Here is a 14,389-nt window from a genome sequence, read left to right as displayed (position 1 = left end):
GATCCAACTGTTTCAGACTGAACAGAGCTTCATTAGATCAAACTGTTTCAGACTGAACAGAGCTTCATTAGATCAAACTGTTTCAGACTGAACAGAGCTTCATTAGATCCAACTGTTTCAGACTGAACAGAGCTCCATTAGATCAAACTGTTTCAGACTGAACAGAGCTCCATTAGATCAAACTGTTTCAGACTGAACAGAGCTTCATTAGATCCAACTGTTTCAGACTGAACAGAGCTTCATTAGATCAAACTGTTTCAGACTGAACAGAGCTTCATTAGATCCAACTGTTTCAGACTGAACAGAGCTTCATTAGATCCAACTGTTTCAGACTGAACAGAGCTTCATTAGATCCAACTGTTTCAGACTGAACAGAGCTTCATTAGATCCAACTGTTTCAGACTGAACAGAGCTTCATTAGATCAAACTGTTTCAGACTGAACAGAGCTTCAGTAGATCCAACTGTTTCAGACTGAACAGAGCTTCATTAGATCCAACTATTTCCTTCCTTGTTTCTGTTACAGGTTAGATAGATCCTTTTTACTTTGTGTGTATGTGTATGTGTGTGTGTGTGTGTGTGTGTGTGTGTGTGTGTGTGTGTGTGTGTGTGTATGTGTGTGTGTGAGTGTGAGTGTGTGTGTGTGTGTGTGTGTGTGTGTGTGTGTGTGTGTGTGTGTGTGTGTGTGTGTGTGTGTGTGTGTGTGTGTGTGTCTGTGTGTGTGTGTGTGTCTGTGTGTGTGTGTGTGTGTCTTTCCAGGTCAGCAGAGATTGGTGGGCATGGCTGTGGGCGTGTTCCTGCTTCTGGCTGTTCTGATTGGTCTGATCGCTGTGACACGCTATGTCCTGAAGAGCACAGACCACACCCCCACAGCTCTGGTACCCACCCACTAAACCATAACAATAATATATGTCCTGAAGAGCACAGACCACACCCCCACAGCTCTGGTACCCACCCACTAAACCATAACAATAATATATGTCCTGAAGAGCACAGACCACACCCCCACAGCTCTGGTACCCACCCACTAAACCATAACAATAATATATGTCCTGAAGAGCACAGACCACACCCCCACAGCTCTGGTACCCACCCACTAAACCATAACAATAATATATGTCCTGAAGAGCACAGACCACACCCCCACAGCTCTGGTACCCACCCACTAAACCATAACAATAATATATGTCCTGAAGAGCACAGACCACACCCCCACAGCTCTGGTACCCACCCACTAAACCATAACAATAATATATGTCCTGAAGAGCACAGACCACACCCCCACAGCTCTGGTACCCACCCACTAAACCATAACAATAATATATGTCCTGAAGAGCACAGACCACACCCCCACAGCTCTGGTACCCACCCACTAAACCATAACAATAATATATGTCCTGAAGAGCACAGACCACACCCCCACAGCTCTGGTACCCACCCACTAAACCATAACAATAATATATGTCCTGAAGAGCACAGACCACACCCCCACAGCTCTGGTACCCACCCACTAAACCATAACAATAATATATGTCCTGAAGAGCACAGACCACACCCCCACAGCTCTGGTACCCACCCACTAAACCATAACAATAATATATGTCCTGAAGAGCACAGACCACACCCCCACAGCTCTGGTACCCACCCACTAAACCATAACAATAATATATGTCCTGAAGAGCACAGACCACACCCCCACAGCTCTGGTACCCACCCACTAAACCATAACAATAATATATGTCCTGAAGAGCACAGACCACACCCCCACAGCTCTGGTACCCACCCACTAAACCATAACAATAATATATGTGTGTTTGCAACAAGATCTCATTGTTTCACGGTGAAATTTGACACATTATTGACAAAAGTAATTTTTTTGACCCTGTTTAGGACTGCTTTCATTCCATGTGTTTAGAGATTTTACAACAGGGTTGAATCAGAAACACCTTTACAGGTAACAGTTAAGACATTAATTCAGACTGGTTAAGAATAGGACTAAGGTTTGGGATGATGTTAAATATATATATATATTATGGTGATAGCTTCGTGGAGTAAGCTGTTGCCTATGGCTCTGAGGTGCGTGGGTTTGACCCCAGTGCTAAGCAGTAAGCTGTTGCCTATGGCTCTGAGGTGCGTGGGTTTGACCCCAGTGCTAAGCAGTAAGCTGTTGCCTATGGCTCTGAGGTTCGTGGGTTTGACCCCAGTGCTAAGCAGTAAGCTGATCAGTTTTTAATGTTTGGGGAACATGGACAAACATCTAATATTGAAGTCCAAATTTTGTGATCTCCCTGGTGTGTGCTTGTGTGTGTTTGGGTGTTAACTCTGTCTCGGTGTGTGTGTGTGTGTGTGTGTGCAGGGTGTGTGTGTGCGTTCAGCAGGGTGCATGGTGACTCCGGAACAGGTGATGTGTCACCCAGTGATGTGTGGGACTGCCACCTCTGGTTATCTGAGAGCTGTCATGACTTTTCACCTTGACATCCGCCTGGAGGCAGAGACTCTCCTTCCCTGTTCCCTTGACAACCACCTAGAGACAGAGACTCTCCTACCCTGTTCCCTTGACGACCACCTGGCGACAGAGACCCTCCTATCCTGTTCCCTTGACGACCACCTGGAGACAGAGACCCTCCTACCCTGTTCCCTTGACAACCACCTGGAGACAGAGACTCTCCTACCCTGTTCCCTTGACGACTACCTGGAGACAGAGACCCTCCTATCCTGTTCCCTTGACGACCACCTGGAGACAGAGACCCTCCTGCCCTGTTCCCTACATACAGATATAGGATTAGCTTCCCCTCTCACAGTCTTTACCTTAACCATGAGTGGAGGAAATACAAAATGGACCCAAGATCAGCGTCTAGGGGCAACTTCACCTCACACCCTACTATCCCTGTCTACCTCTCCCTCTCCCTTGTCTTCCTCGTCTCTCTCCCCCTCTCTCTCCTCTCCCTCCTCCACTCTCTCCACTGGCTATGCTCTGGCCTGGGACAGTGTATCCAACCAGAGCGACACAGAGACACACACAGACAGAACTACTGACAGAACTACTGACATAACCACTGACGTAACTGCTGACAGAACGGCAGACGGAACAACTGACAGATGGGACAGGAGGTCCCAGCAGTCTCAGGATAGACTATCTGACTGTAAACTGTATTCTCCCGAGTTAGAGGTCAGGGGTCAGGGGTCGTGCTTAGATGTGCATTCTCCCGGAGCTAGTCTATGCTCCTTCAGTACATATGAACCTCGTCCTGACCCAACCCTAAACCTACCCTGACCTCTAAACCCTGACTCCTAATTATGTATGGGTAAGGATGGCAGGGCTACTTATATTTCTGATGCACATATTTACCTGTTTATTTTGAGTTGATTGTTTTAGTCCTGCCTGTCTTTCCCACCAAGGACCAATTGGTGTTGGGGCCCAAATCTTACCTTTATGATTGACTAATAAAGGCACACACCCTGCACACACCCTGCACACACCCTGCACACACCCTGCACACACCCTGCACACACCCTGCACACACCCTGCACACACCCTGCACACACCCTGCACACACCCTGCACACACCCAGAACTTGTCCTTTGGAATGAGCATGGGAACCCCTGTCCTCGGTCTGACGTGGCAGTCGCTACAGTTGGAAATAAGTGTTGTTGCTGTCATGTGTTTTTGTACTCTGTTGTCGGTTCTCTGTACAATGTTTTTATTCAAAATAAACCAATCAGATGTTCTCTACAATGTTTCTATTAAAAAATAAACCAATCAGATTCATGTTCAGAGTGTTCAATAGTCACATGTCCAGGGTTGAGGTGTGACTGCAGGGTACAGTGTTTAATATCCAGGCTGTATCACATCCGGCCGTGATTGGGAGTCCCATAGGGCGGCGTACAATTGGCCCAGCGTCATCCGGGTTTGGCCAGGGTAGGTCCGTATTGTAAAGAAGAATGGGGTCCCTGATGATCTTCTTGGCCTTCCTGCGACACCTGGTGGTGTAGCTGTCCTGGAGGGCAGGCAGTGCGTACTCAATGGTGCGTTCGGCTGCACATATCACCCTCTGAAGCACCTTGCAGTCCACGGCGGGGGATTTGCCGTACCAATCTGTGATGCAGCCCGACCATATGCTCTCGAAGAACACTGTGAGGGCCCTCGGGACATGCCGAATTTCTTCAGCAACTTGAGGATGAAGAGTCGCTGTCATGCCTTCTTCACCACGGTGTCCATATGGTTAGATAATTTAAAATTCTCTGGGGTCTCAACGTCAACAGTGAAGAGGCGACTCCGGGATGCTGGCCTTCTAGGCAGAGTTGCAAAGAAAAAGCCATATCTCAGAATAGCCAATGAAAAGAAAAGATTAAGATGGGCTAAAGAACACAGACACTGGACAGAGGAACTGTTGGCGTTGAGACTGGTGTTTTGCGGGTACTATTTAATGTACTTGTCCTCTTGCTCAGTTGTGCACCGGGGCCTCCCACTCCTCTTTCTATTCTGGTTAGGGCCAGTTTGTGCTGTTCTGTGAAGGGAGTAGTACACAGCGTTGTACGAGGTCTTCAGTTTCTTAGCAATTTCTCACATGGAATAGCCTTCATTTCTCAGAACAAGAATAGACTGACGAGTTTCAGAAGAAAGGTCTTTGTTTCTGGCCATTTTGAGCCTGTAATCGAACACACAAATGCTGATGCTCCAGATACTCAACTTGTCTAAAGGCCAGTTTTATCTCTTCTTTATTCAGGACAACAGTTTTCAGCTGTACACAGGAGTGATGGTTGCTGATAATGGGCCTCTGTACGCCTATATAGATATTCCATAAGAAAGCAGCCGTTTCCAGCTACAATAGTCACTGACAACATTAACAATGTCTACACTGTATTTCTGATCAATTTGATGTTATTTTAATGGACAAAAAATGTTCTTTTCTTTCAAAAACAAGGTCATTTCTAAGTGACTCCAAACTTTTGAATGGTAGTGTATATATGTATATAAACACAATAGTATCATGAATGTATATACTGTATATAAACACAATAGTATCATGAATATACTGTATATAAACACAATAGTATCATGAATATACTGTATATAAACACAATAGTATCATGAATATACTGTATATACAGCTCCTTGCATAATGTTTTCAAGACCCCTTGGATTTCTTCATATTTTATTGTGTTATGAAAATGTGGGATGAAAAAAATTATTTCATTGTCATAAATCCATAAAGGGCTGAATAATTTTGCAAGGCACTGTATATACACAGTAGAACATTCTAAATATACACAGTAGAACATTCTAAATATGCACAAGAGCACATTCTAAATATGCACAGTAGAACATTCTAAATATGCACAGTAGAACATTCTAAATATGCACAGTAGAACATTCTAAATATGCACAGTAGAACATTCTAAATATGCACAGGAGAACATTCTAAATATACACAGTAGAACATTCTAAATATGCACAAGAGCACATTCTAAATATGCACAGTAGAACATTCTAAATATGCACAAGAGCACATTCTAAATATGCACAGTAGAACATTCTAAATATGCACAGGAGAACATTCTAAATATACACAGTAGAACATTCTAAATATGCACAAGAGCACATTCTAAATATGCACAGTAGAACATTCTAAATATGCACAGGAGAACATTCTAAATATACACAGTAGAACATTCTAAATATGCACAGTAGAACATTCTAAATATGCACAGTAGAACATTCTAAATATACACAGTAGAACATTCTAAATATACACAGTAGAACATTCTAAATATGCACAAGAGCACATTCTAAATATGCACAGTAGAACATTCTAAATATGCACAGGAGAACATTCTAAATATGCACAAGAGCACATTCTAAATATGCACAGTAGAACATTCTAAATATACACAGGAGAACATTCTAAATATGCACATTAGAACATTCTAAATATACACAGTAGAACATACTAAATATACACAGTAGTACATTCTCAACATTACATGGGCGTGGTATAGTATTGTAATGAGCCTGTAAGGCCACCGACAGGCGCATGTAGTTTGTTGACTAGCGTAAACAGTCTAGGACACTGATTTCCCATAAAATAATCAACTTGTAATTTATTTGGATGAACACATACAGTGCACACCAGCACTGACCCGCTGCACAAACGCCTCACCAAAAACTACCCCCAGTATCCTCACATACAGGAACTAATTTGCATAACATTGTGTGATAGGCTGAGAGACTTTCGAATGTGTAAAACATTACAGTATAAACTAAATATCTAACCATGTGATCTATATTTCAATATTTACATCAAATACCTGTCCTCTCTTTCCCTCTCTCCCCCATTTCTATGTCCCTCCATCTCTCTATTCATCTCCTTTAAAGAGAGAAGAGAAGAATCCTCCTTTCCCTCTCTCTCCTCTGACTCTCATGGACCGAGTTCTCTGCAGCCCCATCCTCTTGCTCTCTTTCTCTTGTTCCTTTTCTCTCTCTTTCTCCTCTGCCTGCTGTTGCACCTGCTGACTTATCAGCAGCCGCATGTCCTCCTGAAAGAGAGAGAGAGAGAGGGGTGAGCGGGAGAGAGAGAAAGGGGAGAGCGAGGGGAGAGGAGAGAGAGAGAAGGGAGAGAGAGCGGAGTGGAGAGAGCGAGAGGGGGAGGGGAGAGTGAGGGGGGAGAGGCCGAGAGGGGGGAGAGGCCGAGAGGGGGGGAAGAGAGCGAGAGGGAGGGGGGAGAGAGAGGTAGGGAGAGAGAGAGGGAGGAGAGAGGGAGGGAGGGTGAGAAGGAGGGGAGAGAGAGGTAGGGAGAGAGGGAGGGAGGAGAGAGGGAGGGAGGGTGAGAAGGAGGGGAGAGAGCGAGAGAGAGCGATAGAAGGGGTTGAAAGTGGGGAAGAGAGCGAGAGGGAGGGGGGAGAGAGAGGTAGGGAGAGAGAGAGGGAGGAGAGAGGGAGGGAGGGTGAGAAGGAGGGGAGAGAGCGAGAGAGAGCGATAGAAGGGGTTGAAAGTGGGGAAGAGAGGTCGATAAAATAAAATGGTAAATTGAAATGTTTTCTTCTTTGTACTGTAACTGTCAGTCTGAGAAAACAAGCCCACCGTCCCCCCCCAGACCCACCGTCCCCCCCAGACCCACCGTCACCCCCCAGCCCACCGTCACCCCCCAGACCCACCGTCACCCCCCAGGCCCATCGTCACCCCCCCAGCCCACCGTCACCCCCCAGACCCACCGTCACCCCCCAGGCCCACCGTCACCCCCCAGGCCCACCGTCACCCCCCAGCCCACCGTCACCCCCCAGACCCACCGTCACCCCCCAGGCCCATCGTCACCCCCCCAGCCCACCGTCACCCCCCAGACCCACCGTCACCCCCCAGGCCCACCGTCACCCCCCAGACCCACCGTCACCCCCCAGGCCCACCGTCACCCCCCCAGCCCCACCGTCACCCCCCAGACCCACCGTCACCCCCCAGACCCACCGTCACCCCCCAGACCCACCGTCACCCCCCAGCCCACCGTCACCCCCCAGACCCACCGTCACCCCCCAGACCCACCGTCACCCCCCAGACCCACCGTCACCCCCCAGACCCACCGTCACCCCCCCAGACCCACCGTCACCCCCCAGACCCACCGTCACCCCCCAGCCCACCGTCACCCCCCAGACCCACCTGCCATGCGTCGACCTCCTGCGACAGCACCACCTTGTGTTGAATGGTGTTCAGCAGCTGCTGGGTCAGACTGTCTCTCTCCGCTCGCACCGTACACACCTCGCTCTCCAGGGAGCTACACACATACAGAGAGAGAGAGAGAGATCTTCAAAACCAAATGTTTGGTCTGAGGCCAAACCACACAACCAACAACATTGGACACTTTATGGAACACAAAGCCTTCACTATCTCATCCTGGAATTTCCAAGGCCTGAGGTCATCTGCCTTTGGCCTAAAGAGCAGGAACCTGGACTTAAAAGAAATACAGACATTGTCATCCTACAAGAAACCTGGTATGGAGGAGACAAACCCACTGGTTGACCTCTAGGTTACAGAGAGCTGGTAGTCCCATCCACCACACTACCAGGTGTGAAACATGGTATAGAGGAGATGGACCCACTGGTTGACCTCTAGGTTACAGAGAGCTGGTAGTCCCATCCACCACACTACCAGGTGTGAAACATGGTATAGAGGAGATGGACCCACTGGTTACCCTCTAGGTTACAGAGAGCTGGTAGTCCCATCCACCACACTACCAGGTGTGAAACATGGTATAGAGGAGATGGACCCACTGGTTACCCTCTAGGTTACAGAGAGCTGGTAGTCCCATCCACCACACTACCAGGTGTGAAACATGGTATAGAGGAGATGGACCCACTGGTTGACCTCTAGGTTACAGAGAGCTGGTAGTCCCATCCACCACACTACCAGGTGTGAAACATGGTATAGAGGAGACGGACCCACTGGTTACCCTCTAGGTTACAGAGATCTGGTAGTCCCATCCACCAAACTACCAGGTGTGAAACAGGGAAGGGACTCAGGGGGTATGATCATTTGGTATAGAGAATACATAACTCACTCTATTAAATTAATCAAAACAGGAACAGTTTACATTTGGCTAGAAATTCCAAAGGAAATGATCACACCAGAGAAAAATGTCCTCCTGTGTGCTACCAATATCCCCCCACTAGAATCCCTGTACAACAGGGACAAATGTCCTCCTGTGTGCTACCAATATCCCCCCACTAGAATCCCTGTACAACAGAGAAAAATGTCCTCCTGTGTGCTACCAATATCCCCCCACTAGAATCCCTGTACAACAGAGAAAAATGTCCTCCTGTGTGCTACCTCTATCCCCCCACTAGAATCCCTGTACAACAGAGAAAAATGTCCTCCTGTGTGCTACCAATATCCCCCCACTAGAATCCCTGTACAACAGAGAAAAATGTCCTCCTGTGTGCTACCTCTATCCCCCCACTAGAATCCCTGTACAACAGAGAAAAATGTCCTCCTGTGTGCTACCAATATCCCCCCACTAGAATCCCTGTACAACAGAGAAAAATGTCCTCCTGTGTGCTACCTCTATCCCCCCACTAGAATCCCTGTACAACAGAGAAAATGTCCTCCTGTGTGCTACCAATATCCCCCCACTAGAATCCCTGTACTTTAACCAAGACAGCTTCTCCATCCTGGAGGGGGAGATCAACCAGCCTTTCAAAGCACTGTCTGGAGCCACTACCGGTTCCTCATCGTCTCTAGTCTCATATCTCTGGACTTACAGTAGGCCTACAGTATGTGTTCTATATGATTACAGTATGTGTTCTAGAAGATTACAGTAGGACTACGGTATGTGTTCTAGAAGATTACAGTAGGACTACGGTATGTGTTCTAGAAGATTACAGTAGGACTACGGTATGAGTTTATATGATTGCAGTATGTGTTCTAAATGTTTACAGTAGGACTTCAGTATGTGTTTATATGATTACAGTATGTGTTCTAGAAGATTACAGCAGGCCTACAGTATGTGTTCTATATGATTACAGTAGGACTACAGTATGTGTTTATATGATTACAGTATGACTACAGTATGTGTTCTATATGATTACAGTATGTGTTCTAGAAGATTACAGTAGGACTACGGTATGTGTTTTATATGATTACAGTAGGACTACGGTATGTGTTCTAGAAGATTACAGTAGGACTATAGTATGTGTTTTATATGATTACAGTATGTGTTCTAGAAGATTACAGTAGGACTACGGTATATGTTCTATATGATTACAGAATGTATTCTAAATGTTTACAGTAGGCCTACAGTATGTGTTCTATATGATTACAGTATGTGTTCTAGAAGATTACAGTAGGACTACGGTATGTGTTCTAGAAGATTACAGTAGGACTACGGTATGTGTTCTAGAAGATTACAGTAGGACTACGGTATGAGTTTATATGATTGCAGTATGTGTTCTAAATGTTTACAGTAGGACTACAGTATGTGTTTATATGATTACAGTAGGACTACAGTATGTGTTCATATGATTACAGTATGTGTTCTAGAAGATTACAGTGGGCCTACAGTATGTGTTCTATATAATTACAGTAGGACTACAGTATGTGTTTATATGATTACAGTATGACTACAGTATGTGTTCTATATGATTACAGTATGTGTTCTAGAAGATTAAAGTAGGACTACGGTATGTGTTTTATATGATTACAGTAGGACTACGGTATGTGTTCTAGAAGATTACAGTAGGACTATAGTATGTGTTCTATATGATTACAGTAGCACTACAGTATGTGTTCTATATGATTACAGTAGGACTACAGTATGTGTTCTATATGATTACAGTAGCACTACAGTATGTGTTCTATATGATTACAGTAGGACTACAGTATGTGTTCTATATGATTACAGTAGGACTACAGTATGTGTTTATATATGATTACAGTAGGCCTACAGTATGTGTTCTATATGATTACAGTAGGCCTACAGTATGTGTTATATATGATTACAATGTGTTCTATATGATTACAGTAGGACTACAGTATGTGTTTATATGATTACAGTATGTGTTCTATATGATTACAGTAGGCCTACAGTATGTGTTATATATGATTACAATGTGTTCTATATGATTACAGTAGGACTACAGTATGTGTTTATATGATTACAGTATGTGTTCTATATGATTACAGTAGGCCAACAGTATGTGTTTTACATGATTACAGTAGGATTACAGTGTCTGAGTCTGTAATATCAACCTGTCCCTGTCTGAGTCTGTAATACCAACCTGTCCCTGTCTGAGTCTGTAATACCAACCTGTCCCTGTCTGAGTCTGTAGTACCAACCTGTCCCTGTCTGAGTCTGTAGTACCAACCTGTCCCTGTCTGAGTCTGTAATACAACCTGTCCCTGTCTGAGTCTGTAATACCAACCTGTCCCTGTCTGAGTCTGTAATACCAACCTGTCCCTGTCTGAGTCTGTAGTACCAACCTGTCCCTGTCTGAGTCTGTAGTACCAACCTGTCCCTGTTTGAGTCTGTAATACCAACCTGTCCCTGTCTGAGTCTGTAATACCAACCTGTCCCTGTCTGAGTCTGTAATACCAACCTGTCCCTGTCTGAGTCTGTAATACAACCTGTCCCTGTCTGAGTCTGTAGTACCAACCTGTCCCTGTCTGTAGTACCAACCTGTCCCTGTCTGAGTCTGTAATACCAACCTGTCCCTGTCTGAGTCTGTAGTACCAACCTGTCCCTGTCTGAGTCTGTAATACCAACCTGTCCCTGTCTGAGTCTGTAATACCAACCTGTCCCTGTCTGAGTCTGTAATACCAACCTGTCTCTGTCTGAGTCTGTAATACCAATCTGTCCCTGTCTGTAGTACCAACCTGTCCCGGTCTAAGTCTGTAGTACCAACCTGTCCCTGTCTGAGTCTGTAATACCAACCTGTCCCTGTCTGAGTCTGTAGTACCAACCTGTCCCTGTCTGAGTCTGTAATACAACCTGTCCCTGTCTGAGTCTGTAGTACCAACCTGTCCCTGTCTGTAGTACCAACCTGTCCCTGTCTGAGTCTGTAATACCAACCTGTCCCTGTCTGAGTCTGTAATACAACCTGTCCCTGTCTGAGTCTGTAGTACCAACCTGTCCCTGTCTGTAGTACCAACCTGTCCCTGTCTGAGTCGGTAATACCAACCTGTCCCTGTCTGAGTCTGTAGTACCAACCTGTTCCTGTCTGAGTCTGTAGTACCAACCTGTCCCTGTTTGAGTCTGTAATACCAACCTGTCCCTGTCTGAGTCTGTAATACCAACCTGTCCCTGTCTGAGTCTGTAATACAACCTGTCCCTGTCTGAGTCTGTAGTACCAACCTGTCCCTGTCTGTAGTACCAACCTGTCCCTGTCTGAGTCTGTAATACCAACCTGTCCCTGTCTGAGTCTGTAGTACCAACCTGTCCCTGTCTGAGTCTGTAGTACCAACCTGTCCCTGTTTGAGTCTGTAATACCAACCTGTCCCTGTCTGAGTCTGTAATACCAACCTGTCCCTGTCTGAGTCTGTAATACCAACCTGTCCCTGTCTGAGTCTGTAATACCAACCTGTCTCTGTCTGAGTCTGTAATACCAATCTGTCCCTGTCTGTAGTACCAACCTGTCCCGGTCTAAGTCTGTAGTACCAACCTGTCCCTGTCTGAGTCTGTAATACAACCTGTCCCTGTCTGTAGTACCAACCTCTCCCTGTCTGAGTCTGTAGTACCAACCTGTCCCTGTCTGAGTCTGTAGTACCAACCTGTCCCTGTTTGAGTCTGTAATACAACCTGTCCCTGTCTGAGTCTGTAATACCAACCTGTCCCTGTCTGAGTCTGTAGTACCAACCTGTCCCTGTCTGAGTCTGTAGTACCAACCTGTCCCTGTTTGAGTCTGTAATACAACCTGTCCCTGTCTGAGTCTGTAATACCAACCTGTCCCTGTCTGAGTCTGTAGTACCAACCTGTCCCTGTCTGAGTCTGTAGTACCAACCTGTCCCTGTTTGAGTCTGTAATACCAACCTGTCCCTGTCTGAGTCTGTAATACCAACCTGTCCCTGTCTGAGTCTGTAATACCAACCTGTCCCTGTCTGAGTCTGTAATACAACCTGTCCCTGTCTGAGTCTGTAGTACTAACCTGTCCCTGTCTGTAGTACCAACCTGTCCCTGTTTGAGTCTGTAATACCAACCTGTCCCTGTCTGAGTCTGTAGTACCAACCTGCCCCTGTCTGAGTCTGTAATACCAACCTGTCCCTGTCTGAGTCTGTAGTACCAATCTGTCCCTGTCTGTAGTACCAACCTGTCCCTGTCTGTAGTACCAACCTGTCCCTGTCTGAGTCTGTAATACCAACCTGTCCCTGTCTGAGTCTGTAATACCAACCTGTCCCTGTCTGAGTCTGTAGTACCAACCTGTCCATGTCTGTAGTACCAACCTGTCTGAGTCTGTAATACCAACCTGTCCCTGTCTGAGACTGTAATACCAACCTGTCCCTGTCTGAGTCTGTAATACCAACCTGTCCCTGTCTGAGTTTGTAGTACCAACCTGTCCCTGTCTGAGTCTGTAATACAACCTGTCCCTGTCTGAGTCTGTGATACCAACCTGTCCCTGTCTGAGTCTGTAGTAACCAACCTGTCCCTGTCTGAGTCTGTAGTACCAACCTGTCCCTGTTTGAGTCTGTAATACCAACCTGTCCCTGTCTGAGTCTGTAGTACCAACCTGTCCCTGTCTGTAGTACCAACCTGTCCCTGTCTGAGTCTGTAATACCAACCTGTCCCTGTCTGAGTCTGTAGTACCAACCTGTCCCTGTCTGAGTCTGTAGTACCAACTTGTCCCTGTCTGAGTCTGTAATACCAACCTGTCCCTGTCTGAGTCTGTAATACCAACCTGTCCCTGTCTGAGTCTGTAATACCAACCTGTCTCTGTCTGAGTCTGTAATACCAATCTGTCCCTGTCTGTAGTACCAACCTGTCCCGGTCTAAGTCTGTAGTACCAACCTGTCCCTGTCTGTCTGTAATACCAACCTGTCCCTGTCTGAGTCTGTAGTACCAACCAGTCCCTGTCTGAGTCTGTAATACAACCTGTCCCTGTCTGGGTCTGTAGTACCAACCTGTCCCTGTCTGTAGTACCAACCTGTCCCTGTCTGAGTCTGTAATACCAACCTGTCCCTGTCTGAGTCTGTAATACAACCTGTCCCTGTCTGAGTCTGTAGTACCAACCTGTCCCTGTCTGTAGTAACAACCTGTCCCTGTCTGAGTCTGTAATACCAACCTGTCCCTGTCTGAGTCTGTAGTACCAACCTGTCCCTGTCTGAGTCTGTAGTACCAACCTGTCCCTGTTTGGGTCTGTAATACCAACCTGTCCCTGTCTGAGTGTAATACCAACCTGTCCCTGTCTGAGTCTGTAATACCAACCTGTCCCTGTCTGAGTCTGTAATACAACCTGTCCCTGTCTGAGTCTGTAGTACCAACCTGTCCCTGTCTGTAGTACCAACCTGTCCCTGTCTGAGTCTGTAATACCAACCTGTCCCTGTCTGAGTCTGTAATACCAACCTGTCCCTGTCTGAGTCTGTAATACCAACCTGTCCCTGTCTGAGTCTGTAATACCAACCTGTCCCTGTCTGAGTCTGTAATACCAACCTGTCCCTGTCTGAGTCTGTAATACCAACCTGTCTCTGTCTGAGTCTATAATACCAATCTGTCCCTGTCTGTAGTACCAACCTGTCCCGGTCTAAGTCTGTAGTACCCAACCTGTCCCTGTCTGAGTCTGTAATACAACCTGTCCCTGTCTGTAGTACCAACCTGTCCCTGTCTGAGTCTGTAGTACCAACCTGTCCCTGTCTGAGTCTGTAATACAACCTGTCCCTGTCTGAGTCTGTAATACCAACCTGTCCCTGTCTGAGTCTGT

At 46.4% G+C, this 14,389-nt stretch overlaps 2 protein-coding genes across 6 annotated transcripts in view; one reads left to right on the top strand and one right to left on the bottom strand.

The window, feature by feature from the left end:
* The window catches only part of crfb12 (cytokine receptor family member B12), a 37,863-nt gene extending 34,100 nt beyond the window's left edge, over nucleotides 1-3,763 (top strand). Inside the window, exons 7-8 of the mRNA XM_031808939.1 lie at nucleotides 758-876; nucleotides 2,355-3,763. Of these exons, the coding sequence (XP_031664799.1) occupies nucleotides 758-876; nucleotides 2,355-3,272 (1,037 nt within the window). The 3' untranslated portion in view covers nucleotides 3,273-3,763. The remainder of the gene's footprint in view (nucleotides 1-757; nucleotides 877-2,354) is intronic.
* A 937-nt stretch (nucleotides 3,764-4,700) lies between these two features.
* Nucleotides 4,701-14,389, bottom strand: part of bicdl2 (BICD family like cargo adaptor 2) — a 62,241-nt gene continuing 52,552 nt past the window's right edge. For all 5 annotated transcript variants that reach the window (XM_031809599.1, XM_031809596.1, XM_031809595.1 and 2 more), the window contains 2 exons: nucleotides 7,647-7,761; nucleotides 4,701-6,535 (listed from right to left, as the gene is read on the bottom strand). In XM_031809599.1, coding sequence (XP_031665459.1) covers nucleotides 6,356-6,535; nucleotides 7,647-7,761 — 295 coding nt within the window. In that variant the 3' untranslated portion in view covers nucleotides 4,701-6,355. The remainder of the gene's footprint in view (nucleotides 6,536-7,646; nucleotides 7,762-14,389) is intronic.

The sequence above is a fragment of the Oncorhynchus kisutch genome, linkage group LG29 (assembly GCF_002021735.2).
Source record: "Oncorhynchus kisutch isolate 150728-3 linkage group LG29, Okis_V2, whole genome shotgun sequence".
NCBI classification, from domain to species: Eukaryota; Metazoa; Chordata; class Actinopteri; order Salmoniformes; family Salmonidae; genus Oncorhynchus; species Oncorhynchus kisutch.
The sequence above is the reverse complement of the archived record's forward strand: the minus strand, read 5'-3'. Positions and strand labels throughout refer to the sequence as shown.